General features: G+C 40.0%; 1 protein-coding gene across 1 annotated transcript in view; it reads left to right on the forward strand.

Moving 5' to 3' along the window:
- The window catches only part of LOC114151388 (cytohesin-3), a 45,770-nt gene that overhangs the window by 17,714 nt on the left and 14,980 nt on the right, over positions 1-13,076 (forward strand). The window contains exons 6-7 of the mRNA XM_028028560.1: positions 2,623-2,703; positions 2,795-2,907. Coding sequence (XP_027884361.1) covers positions 2,623-2,703; positions 2,795-2,907 — 194 coding nt within the window. The remainder of the gene's footprint in view (positions 1-2,622; positions 2,704-2,794; positions 2,908-13,076) is intronic.

Below are 13,076 nucleotides of genomic sequence, written 5' to 3' on the forward strand. Positions count from 1 at the left end.
TCAATATTCAGCTACTGTCAAAATAAAACATAATTTTGCTATTTTTGTGTTTCCATGAAATGGGACGCAATTAAATTTCCTATCTGTTTACAAACTGTTTCCACATGAAAAATCTCTAAATTTGCTCTAATTTAGAGATCAAATTTTGACTTAAATATTAAGACAAAAATTACTCCCAATTTTTGTCTTAATATTAAAAATGCAAACATTTGGCTCAAATGTCTGATTTGCTATAGATTTAGAAAGTGCACCAACAAAACCCAAACATGTTTGGCAAACAAAAATTGTGTTCTGACAGAGGAGGCGGTGAGCAGCTGCAACCAGACCAGCTGTTTGGAAAGGGGAGGAGCTCATTTGCATATTCATGAAGAAGCGTCGTGCATTTTAAATGAGTCCCAGATGCAGAACCACGTCGCAGATGTTTAAACGCATGAAGGGATTATTTTCAAACTATCAATCACATCAACCTCAGCAAGAAACAGAAACATTAATATTGAAAAGTTGTGTGGTTGAGATGTGTGTCACTATTGGGACTTTTTTTGTACTGTTGCTTAGAAAAACATTTTTTGATTTCTAACATTTAAAAAAACCCATGTTGTTCTGAAAACACTAGCCAGCAATAATTAGCAAACAGCTGGTGGATCTGCACATCTGCTGAGTTCATTATAGGAGCTACTTCTCAGAGCAACGCTGGTAAAAACGTTGTTAAAGGGTTAATAGAGGAGCCATGTTGTGATGACTTCCTGGAGGCAGAGTTCCTTAAAGAGACAGAGACCCAATTTCAAGGTGCTACTATTCAAAGTCAAATTTCTTTTAAGTCATATTTAATATATATAGCATTTTTTTTAACAACCGAAGTTAACATAGTTATTTGATAGCGCTATAAAAATGTCACTTTGTGACTTGAAAATACATAATAATGCTGCTTTAAAGAGAAACGCCCTAAAACCGTTATCGGCTGATTAAAGCTTTACGTAAACCTGCAGGGTATCGGCCGATTTACCAGGGATTCAGATAACCGATAAGTGTAAAGGTGGACTCTAATGACTATAGAAGCTGGCTTGTTTTTCTGTTTTATTTATTTTTTTATCTTTATCTCCCAAAACCAAGAGAACAAAGACGGTGATGATTTCAGGTGTGCATTGTTCTGCACGGAGCTGCAGGAACGACTCTGCTTCTTCTGTTGTGTGTTTACCAAACAGCTAAAGCACATACCACTTGTGCATCTGTTTGTGCATTTCTAGTCAGACATTAGATGATTTAGTGAAGGCTTTATTCGCCAAGAGTCATCAAAGAGGCCACCTACCCACTGAAGCCACATGAAGCACAAGCTAAAGAGTCTGCACTCAGTAATTATCACTAATTAAACTAATACAAGAAGCAGGAACCTATCATTACACGCTGAGCAGTGGCCAAGATGAAGATGGGGAATCGTGCAAACGAGCTCTGATTTTTATTGTATTTTACTGTCAGCTTTACAAACAACTTTCTTCTCTCAACTTCCTTCGTAATAATGGCGTCTGGAAACATGTAAACCCTCGGAGGACAGGCGGCTTTAGGTGTGACGGACAGAAAGCAATAACTGCTCCACTCTGGCTGCAGTTACAGATCCAAACCAGCAATAAGCAGAAGGTCCACTCTCTGCCTCCGAATACAGCACAGAGTGTTATTGAAATGTGAGATTATTATTGTGTTCAGACACATGTTGGTTACAAGAATGCAAACATCTACGTCAAAATGGTTTTGGTTTGGCTTGGAGACGCACATGTCCAGGATTTTATACGATAAATATAATGACTACAGAAGCAGATAAACTTGTCTTCTGCCAGCCCTGAGCCGCCTTGGTAAACTAATGACAGAGAGCTTTAGCTTTAGCTTAGCGGAGCTTTTTGAACGTTTCTCCTCCAAGTCAGCCCGTTGTTTCAACTGCTTCCAGACCCACAGAACATCTGATCCAGTAGGATCAGATGTGCCAGTAGGATCCAGTAGGATCAGATGTTCTGCAGGAATGCAGAGGATGACTTTTACCCTGCATTCACATTAGCTCCGTTTCCATTTACCATAAAATTTAAATTACAAAAATAAATTTGCCAATTTGGAAATGCTTCACATTTTTGACAACAAGTTTTTGCGCCATCACCTCAATAACAGTTTTTTTAGCCTTATCAAAATTTCACAAAACTGCAATGGAAACTTTTTTTTTTTGCATCACGAGTCACGTGACCAACAGCTGGATGTTACTAGTGGTGGAAACCACAAAGAAGACGATAGGAAGTATTATTAGGATGATGGTTTATTTTTTGTGGGTGTTTTTGGACAATGTCCAGCTGGCTCCACCAGAGCTCTGACGGTATCACACAGATTATAAAAAGTTGTGTAATTACTGTAATTTCCCCAAAATGTAGCTGCTCCCAAGTAGGCAGGGCTTGTTGCTCCAACACCTGAATAAGACGCCTATCTCTCCTCTGATTGGCTGATAGATGATGAGCGTTGTGTTTTTCCACATTCGCAGAACATAGACAAACATTTACGCACATTATAATGGAAACACAGCTCTTGATTCATCAATGATCGACGAATCTTTACAAAAAATCAAACTCTAAATTCTCTTTTCTAATCTAGGGACGATTTCAACATCAAGGTGCTTCAGGCTTTCGTGGAGCTGCATGAGTTCGCCGACCTGAACCTCGTCCAAGCGCTGCGGTGAGAAGACAGATCTGCCCCCTCGCCTCGTATTCAGAGAGAAGAGAAGGTCTAATATTAAACACATCCTGTCACATTCTCCACTGTTCAGGCAGTTCCTGTGGAGTTTCCGTCTGCCAGGTGAAGCCCAGAAGATCGACCGCATGATGGAGGCGTTTGCCTCGCGCTACTGCCAGTGCAACCCCGGAGTCTTCCAGTCCACAGGTCAGACGAACCGCCACTTACAGATTCCTGAATGCTTCTCTCAGGTGTTCCGTCACAAAGCTGTCAGATGAGCTCCAGTAGCTCTTCGTGTGTTTCTCCAGCATGACAAGTGTTAGTATTGAGGGGGGAGGGGAGCGGCAGGACTGAGAAAACACCAGGAAACGTGGGAGATGAAAACAGACGTGTGTTTTTAGCCTTTTCTGTGTTCATATTGGTCCAACCTGTACAACGAAATAGCAACTAGTAACATATTTGAATGGGATTTTATTTTTATAAAAGATACTATTAATTCAAGACAAAGTAGCATCAGACAGTGAAGTGAGAGGAAGTGTTGTATCCATCACCTTTCACCGCAGTTACAGCTGTTGTCGCATTTTCTACAGTTCTTTTTCTAAAACAGCCGCTACTCAAGTACTAAACAACCGTCCTCCACTGCGAAGAGAGAAGAGCCAAACAAGATGACCGCTAACGTTAATTCAATATTTGGAAGATTGGCCAACACAGACTGAACATCCTTGTTCACTTCCTGTGATGTGTAAAATAATCGGGGAAATTTCAAGTGTTTTGAATATCTTTGCTAGCCGCTTTATCTGCAGCTGCACAGTAAACAGCAACAACAAACAAGGGTCATTCATTATTCAGGAAGAGTCAACCTGGCTGAGTGATACATGCTGTTGTGATAAACAAAGGCCTACAGCTACATCTAGCAGTGAATATTTAAAGGGCTTTTAGAGACCTGGTGAACAACAGCGGAGACGCTTTATCTGCTGAGACGTGGATGCACAGCCATTGGGTAAAAGAATATTAGAAAAGTATTGATAGCCTATTTTTTTTTTCTTTTCGTAAATTCCAGATTAAACAGTTTATTGAACCAAATGTACATGTTTAATCCCAGGCCTCAGCTGGAAAAAACTCCCCAAAAACGACAGGGACATTTTAATGAGTCAGAGTGGATGTGGGACAGAGCGTTACCATGGGACCCCGACTCTGACAATGCCGACGCACTGAGCTCATAAAAACAACATGATCGCAGGTCTTTAATTACCACCAGCACATGAAAGTGGCCTGTCTTCTCCTGCTTTGTGGGACTACATGAAAATTCCTCTTTCACAAACGTCCCCCTGCTGTGCTGTGTTCAGTAGAGAGAGGTTTTTTAATTATTTTACAAAAGGTGTGGAGAGGGAGGGCGGGGAGCTGAGAGAGAGAGACAATGGGACTGGAACAAACAGCCAGAGCATTATGAACTAGAACATTTCTGGAGAAATTTTAAAGGGGTCTGCCAAAGTGTGCGTGTCGGTTTGAAGCCAGCCGTCTGATGCTGAAAATTAGCAACAATACTGAGGTGAATTAAAATCTAGTCAATAGCATGTGGAGTATCATTATTATGTTGACTAACAGGGACTTACTCCATTCTGCATGACAACAATTGTGCATTTAACACAATTCAGCCTGTGAATTGGCTCCGTCCATCATCTGGAGTTGCTCTGTGAGAAACTCCAGATGACACGAGTGGAGGCCTCAACAATCAGCTGGATCTATGGCCACCTCACTAACAGACCACAGTTTGTGAGACTGAAGGACGGTGTGTCCAACCAGCTTGTCAGTAACACAGGAGCACCACAGGGCTCTGTACTCTCACTATTCCTTTTCACTCTCTACACTTCAGACTTCCAGCACAAGTCCGACTTCTGTCATCTACAGAAATACTAAGATGACTCAGCAGTTGAATCAGAGATGGACAAGAAGCTGAGTACAGCGATCTGGTGGACTGTGGGAATAATAATCTCATCTTAAATGTGGAAAAAACAACAACAAAGGAGATGATTGTTGATTTCAGGAGGAGCATGATTAGATTAAACCCTATTTCCATCATGGGAGAAGAAGTGGAGGAATATAAATATCTCAGTGTTCATCTGGACAACAGACTGGACTGGAGATGCAATGGAGAAGAGTCTATAAGAAGGAACAGAGCAGACTGGATTTCTTCAGGAAGCTAAAATCCTTCCACGTTTGCAACAAGATGCTGCAGATCTTCTATCAGTCTGTTGTTGAGAGGGTCATCTCTTCTGCTGTCATCTGCTGTGGCAGCAGCATCAGAACCAGGGACATAAAAAGACTCACTAACCTGATAAAGAAGGATGGTTCTGTTCTGGCTCTGTTCTGGTTCTATTCTGGGGAAGACGGTGGAACATCTGAAGATGACGATGCAAAGAGGGATTCTTCATAAAATCAAGAAATTATGGTCAATCCTGACCTCCTCTTCATGAGACTGACTTGGGAAAACAGAATATCTTCAGTCAGAGACTTCTTCAGACTCACTGTAACACAGACTGCTACAAGAGATCTTTCTTGCCAACAGCCATCACCACCTACAATAACTCTTTGAAGAATTTTAATTAATTACTTACAATAACATGTATTTTCCTCTTGGGATCAATAAAGTATTTTTGAATTTTAAATGAATTTAAATTATTTGTACCTGTAAAAAAAAAGACCCTTGGGAATTGAATTATGCATACATCAAATAATAAAGAAGTGAAAAACTTAAGATATCAAAAGAAAATTAATTATCAATTAATCAATTAGTGATGACTGATGATGGAGGGAGCTAACTGAATTTATCCCATTATAATGAGATAGCTACAGTATATCTCATGTCAATATGAAAAATTGATACAGGCCACACAACCAATATGAAAAAAGAAAACATTTTTCATACTGGTTGTGCTCCACTTGTGAAAATTTATGTTTGGCTTCACCTTGACACTCAGACAAAAATCAAAACAAAACAAACAATGAAAACACCCATGAAAAAAAAACCATTAAACAAACCAAATCCCATATTAACCAATAACTATAAGAAAGGAGCCAAAATATTCTTAATTTTATTAATTATTAATTAATATAAATAATTATTTATTAATATAATAAATTTGTCATTCCTTTGTACGAATCACACCAGTCTTTGAAGTGTTACTTTGGAAATTGACACACTAAACTGCCTCTCTGGGTCCAGCAGGTTTATTGGGTTTGTAGAATCACTTATTGGCACCTGAAGTAATCCAGTAGATGAGCGCAGTTATGGTCAGAGTCACCACCGAACTTTGAACAGGAACCAGTCCAAACAGAGGATGAATTGTTATCAGTAAAATGTTTTAATCCCCATCATATTTGCATAATCACAGCACAAACGTGTTGCTTTATCGCAACACAGGAGGCTTTCCCAGCACATATTTAATAAGCAACACAAAATAGTTAACCCAACATAATAACGATATCACGAAGCAGGGGCGCCTTATAGGGGGGGAAAGTTGGCCCCTGACCGACAGAGGGCCATACTGTAGTCATTGGTCCAGTTTGGGGGTGACTGCCCCGAGGGCCCCGATGACCACAGGCACCACTGTGGTCTTCACCTTCCAGGCCCTCTCCAGTTCCTCCCTGAGGCCCTGGTATTTCTCTAGTTTCTCGTGCTCCTTTTCCCTGATGTTGCAGTCGCTTGGTATTGCTACATCTACCACAACGGCTTTCCTCTGTTGTTTATCCACTACGACAATGTCTGGTTGGTTCGCCATTACCATTATCTATTGAGCTATCCAGCCAGCTCAATAGATAAGGCATCAGTATATCACCCGAGAGGGCGGGGTTCGAATCCAGTCTGTATAGATTTATAGAATGATATATATATGTATATATATATATATATATTATTATATACATAATAAATAATGTATATTTATTAGATATGTATAATAAATATACATATATGTCTTTATATGTACAGACACACACATATATGTATATATATATATAAATATATATATATTAATATGTATAGACATATATATATAGATTTATAGAATGATATATATATATATATATAAAATTTATTATATACATAATAAATAATGTATATTTATTAGATATGTATAATAAATATACATGTATGTCTTTATATGTATAGACATATATATATATATTTATAGAGTGACATATATATATATATATATATATATATATATATATATATATATACACTATTTATTATATACATAATAAATAGTGTATATTTATTAGATATGTATAATAAATATACATGTATGTCTTTATATGTATAGACATATATATATATATATATATATATATATATAGATTTATAGAGAGTGACATATATATACAGATATATATATATATATCTGTAGATATATATTGTAGATTGTAGATATATATATCTATATACATAGATAGATGATAGATAGATAGATAGATAGATAGATAGATAGATAGATAGATAGATAGATAGATAGATAGATCTAAATGTATCTATCTATCTAGATTCTAGATAGATAGATACATTTAGATATAGATATATCTTTCCCAGAAAGATAAATAGTTTTCTAAATTTTCCCCAATTTGTATAGGTTTAAACTTCTAAAAGGCTCTTTTTGTTCCATGTTGTTTACATTTTCTTTTTCTAAATCTCCCTTTAATTAATAAATGTGGTTGTCTTATTTTCTGTTTACAATTAGAAATAAAAATCTTACAATGGATGAACATGAGTACTGATGTCTTTGCTTTTTAATATTATCTAAAATGTCCAATTAACAACATCAGAAGCTCTTTTTAAATTCCCACCAATCACTCAACCCACACGTGGCCCCACCCCGTTGACTTCCTGTTTTGTCTTTGCTCTGAGAATACTTTCTTCAACAGATCGTTCTGGTATTTGAGTTTAGCACTTAGTTTACGATTTATGTCGAACATCTCATCAAGTTGTCTCATTAAGTATTTCTGTAGTTCGATATTTCCCAATTCAGGTTCCTTCGATTTGGCCTGACACAAACACTTTGCTTGACTTGTTGTGGAAATCACAGTGTCCTTGGAATAACACTGATTTTCCAAGGAAGCTACCTGTTCACCGTGTTTTGCCGGAACTGAAACATCTTGCCCTTTGATATGTTCAGCAAAGAAATTTAGGTCAATGCGAGGTTCTGATTCAGGGAGCACTTTCCAAAATGTTTTCTTTCCTCTGCTGGGCAAAGCTGACTGATAACTTGGTTTTTCTGGCAGAGGACCGTTATTGACGTCACTATCTTGTGTCAAAAACGTTAGATCTACACAAGCGTCTGACTCGGGGAAAGATTTCCATAATAGTGGCGTCTTCTTGATGCGCTTTGTCTTTGATGTCTGTTTCTCCCCTTTTTGATCCACTTTCTTCTGTGATTTCAAGATGGATTTCTTTTTGTTGACCAGCTGTGTTGCAAAAATCACAGGTTCTTCTGTACAAATCTCCTTTTTCAAGGAATCTTCCTGATCACCTTCTTCAGTCAGAGAAGTGTCTTGCTTATTAACATTTTCAGTGCAAGACTTAAAGGACTCTTCCTTCTCTGCTAGATCGATTGTCTCCTGCAGTACGGAGATCGATGCTTTTTCAGTAACTGGTGAAACATCTTCCGTTCCAGCACTTTCAGATGAAATCCTTAGATCAGCAGGGGCATGTTTCTCCAACCAGATATGAAACGGTATCTTTTTCTTCTTGTGGCGCCTGGTGGTTGGTGGCTGTTCCTCCTCTTGCTGATCCAGTGTCTCCTGTGTTTTGGAGATGAAATCTTGTTCAGTGACCAGTGGCGTTTCCTCGGCGCAAATCATTTTTAAGGAAACAGCCTGATCACTTTCCTCTTCAGTCAGAGAAGTGTCTTGCTTATTAACATTTTCTGGGCAAGACTTAAAGGACTCTTCCTTCTCTGCTACATTGATTGTCTCCTGCAGTACAGAGATCGATGCTTTTTCAGTAACTGGTGAAACATTTTCCGTTCCAGTACCTTCAGATGTAATCCTTAGATCAGTAGGGGCATTTTTCTCCAGCCAGATTTGAAACGGTATCTTTTTCTTCTTGTGGCGCCTGGTGGTTGGTGGCTGTTCCTCCTCTTGCTGATCCAGTGTCTCCTGTGTTTTGGAGATGAAATCTTGTTCAGTGTCCAGTGGTGTTTCTTCGGCGGATATCTCCTTTTTCAAGGAATCTTCCTGATCACCTTCTTCTTCAGTCAGAGAAGTGTCTTGCTTATTAACATTTTCTGGGCAAGACTTAAAGGACTCTTCCTTCTCTGCTACATTGATTGTCTCCTGCAGTACGGAGATCGATGCTTTTTCAGTAACTGGTGAAACATCTTTCGTTCCAGCACCTTCAGATGAAATCCTTAGATCAGTGGGGGCATGTTTCTCCAGCCAGATATGAAACGGTATCTTTTTCTTCTTGTGGCGCCTGGTGGTTGGTGGCTGTTCCTCCTCTTGCTGATCCAGTGTCTCCTGTGTTTTGGAGATGAAATCTTGTTCAGTGACCAGTGGCGTTTCCTCGGCGCAAATCATTTTTAAGGAAACAGCCTGATCACTTTCCTCTTCAGTCAGAGAAGTGTCTTGCTTATCAACATTTTCAGTGCAAGACTTAAAGGACTCTTCCTTCTCTGCTAGATCGATTGTCTCCTGCAGTACGGAGATCGATGCTTTTTCAGTAACTGGTGAAACATCTTCCGTTCCAGCACTTTCAGATGAAATCCTTAGATCAGCAGGGGCATGTTTCTCCAACCAGATATGAAACGGTATCTTTTTCTTCTTGTGGCGCCTGGTGGTTGGTGGCTGTTCCTCCTCTTGCTGATCCAGTGTCTCCTGTGTTTTGGAAATGAAATCTTGTTCAGTGACCAGTGGTGTTTCTTCGGCGGATATCTCCTTTTTCAAGGAAACAGCCTGATCACCTTCTTCTTCAGTCAGAGAAGTGTCTTGCTTATTAACATTTTCTGGGCAAGACTTAAAGGACTCTTCCTTCTCTGCTACATTGATTGTCTCCTGCAGTACGGAGATCAATGCTTTTTCAGTAACTGGTGAAACATCTTCCGTTCCAGCACCTTCAGATGAAATCCTTAGATCATTGGGGGCATGTTTCTCCAACCAGATATGAAACGGTATCTTTTTCTTCTTGTGGCGCCTGGTGGTTGGTGGCTGTTCCTCCTCTTGCTGATCGAGTGTCTCCTGTGTTTTGGAGATGAAATCCTGTTCAGTGACCAGTGGTGTTTCCTCGGCGCAAATCATTTTTAAGGAAACAGCCTGATCACTTTCCTCTTCAGTCAGAGAAGTGTCTTGCTTATTAACATTTTCTGGGCAAGACTTAAAGGACTCTTCCTTCTCTGCTACATTGATTGTCTCCTGCAGTACGGAGATCGATGCTTTTTCAGTAACTGGTGAAACATCTTCCGTTCCAGTACCTTCAGATGTAATCCTTAGATCAGTAGGGGCATTTTTCTCCAGCCAGATTTGAAACGGTATCTTTTTCTTCTTGTGGCGCCTGGTGGTTGGTGGCTGTTCCTCCTCTTGCTGATCCAGTGTCTCCTGTGTTTTGGAGATGAAATCTTGTTCAGTGACCAGTGGCGTTTCCTCGGCACAAATCATTTTTAAGGAAACAGCCTGATCACTTTCCTCTTCAGTCAGAGAAGTGTCTTGCTTATCAACATTTTCAGTGCAAGACTTAAAGGACTCTTCCTTCTCTGCTAGATCGATTGTCTCCTGCAGTACGGAGATCGATGCTTTTTCAGTAACTGGTGAAACGTTTTCCGTTCCAGTACCTTCAGATGAAATCCTTAGATCAGCAGGGGCATGTTTCTCCAACCAGATATGAAATGGTATCTTTTTCTTCTTGTGGCGCCTGGTGGTTGGTGGCTGTTCCTCAGACTTAGAGGGCTGTTCCTTCTCTACTACATTGATTGTCTCCTGCACTCTAGTGATTGACTCTTCTTCACTGAGCAGTGAATCGTTCTGCTTTTCAATATTTCCTGCAGAAATCTCTTGGTCAATGGGGACATGTTCCTCCGACCAGGTTTTAAATGGTACCTGGTTCTTCTCATTGGTCTCACTCTCAGGTGTCGGTCTGTCCCCTTTGTGATCCACTGTCTCCTTTGCTTTGGCATTCGATCCATTTTCAACCACCAGTGAAGGGTCCTGCTGTTGGATATTTTCAGCAGAAATCTTTAGCTCCTCAGCTGCGTGCAGCTCCCACCAGACTGCAAATGACACCTTCTTCTTCTTGTGCTTGGGTGGCTTGGGTGGCTGTAATTCGCTTTCGACAATGTTGTCGAATTCAACCTCTTCAACTCTAGGCTGGTTGGACTGCATTGTAACCTTTGCTTGTTTCAGGTTCTAAGATAAATCAGTTCTCTAGAAACTCAGTAAAGATTTCAAGTTAAGTTTGATGTCGATCTCCAAAAGAAATGTTCACCAAACAAAGTTGAAGATCTTACTGTGAATTGCTCAATAAACTCTCAAGAGGAACGTATCAACAACGGCTGCTAAAAGGTTGTGATGAAAGTAGATCGATGTGAGGAACTTATGTAATCACTGGTGATGTCAGAATTCTGCTTTTGGAGTTTTATTGTCATGTCACATTGTGATGTCAGTTTCATTTCATATTCAGAAGGTGGACTGCAGAAAGCCTCAGTGGGCGTTTAAACTGTCAGTGGTTGCCATAGTTACCCACCATTAACTTGTTTTGACGTTGGTTAGCATGTTGTCAGCGTAGCTAGCTTGGCTACTATAACTGTTCAAAACTGAGTGATAAAATAAGTTATGCTACCCAGGGGCGCCTTATAGGGGGCAAAAGTTAGGAGAATTCCAAGGGCCCCTGACCAACAGGGGGCCCTCCACAATTTTTATTTCATTTTTTTCATAGAAAGTAAATAAAATGGGGCCCTGTCAATTACAAAATTAATCATATTGTTTTTATGAGTAAAAATTAAATGTTAGCACTCCCAGACCAAAAAGCACACATCCATATTTGCACTGAACTCCCTGGATCTGCGTGAAATGGTTACTTCCTGCTTGACTGTGACGATGTTCAGCAGCAGTCAGTAGAAGACAAGAACGACTGTGGCTGTTATTTTGCTACTAAAAGAATTTTGGTTTTCAAAAAAATTGAGAGATAAGAGAGAAAAAGACAAAGTGTCTATTTGTAACCCAGTTTTTCTCCGAGGTGGTTAGACTGTGAGATTATCAACCATTCAGCATAGTTAGCTTAGCTACAGACTGTTTGCTTCTATTTCACTAACATTTAATGAATTAAGGAAAGAAATTACCAAGATATTCATATATTGAATTTGTCCCTGAACCTTTTACCACTTAACAACAGGTGAGTCAGTCAGCAGCAGCTCTAACTCACGTCCCTCCTGACCTGTCCTCTCCTGAGTGAAATTAAAGCTGCAGTATGTAACTTTTTAAAATAATCTTTTTTTACATATCTGTTAAAACTGCCATTATATTGTGACAGTAAGCAACCTACTTGCATACTGTAAGTGAACTGCTGCATGTAAAATTTATGAGCAGTAAATATTGTGCTAGTGTTCAGTATTGGACCAAAGAAAGCAAAGCTGCAAGCCTTTAAAGTTGTGACACTTTTTGTGGGTCAGACAGACTCAAAAAATTGTAACAGCAGCTGCGTGGTGGAAGGGGGGGGGGGGGGGGGGGGGGGGGGGGGGGGGGGGGGGGGGGGGGGGGGGGGGGGGGGGGTGGGGGGGGGGGGGGGGGGGGGGGGGGGGGGGGGGGGGGGCAATTAAATTTTTGTCATAGAGCTCAAGATTTCTGGCGGCGCCCCTGTCAGGAAGGCCTCGCGACGTTTACTTTTCCACTCAAAACAGATTTCATTGGGCCAGCTGCACGTTACTTTTCTTTCTCCTGTGTCGCCACTAGATGTCACTAAAACGACGCTGTGGTTGAATGAAGCCTTCCCACGCTGTGAAGTTGGTTCGATTTTTTTTTTGTATTCACCTTTGTTTATTTAAGAAGTGCGATTAATACATAGTCTTTGTTTTTGGCAAGCCTGACTAGGATGATATGATTTTTTTCGGCCGTATCAGAATTGGTTTAGCGAAGTCGCAAACACGTTTTTCGCATCACAACCAGATATTGCCACTTGTGCAAACCATGAAGAAGAAAACGACAGGAAGTGGTGGGAGGATGGTGGGGCGGGGCGGAATATTTTTAATGACTTATTGCACGAACAGGCTTATTCACCTGTGATTTTTAATTGCGTTTCTTTTGTAATGGAGAGACTGTAATTGCAAAGTCGTGTTTTTTTGACACTATCGACAAGGATTTGTGCACATTTGTAATGGAAAGGCAGCGAATGTTGTTTT

Source organism: Xiphophorus couchianus, chromosome 9 (assembly GCF_001444195.1).
Source record: "Xiphophorus couchianus chromosome 9, X_couchianus-1.0, whole genome shotgun sequence".
NCBI classification, from domain to species: Eukaryota; Metazoa; Chordata; class Actinopteri; order Cyprinodontiformes; family Poeciliidae; genus Xiphophorus; species Xiphophorus couchianus.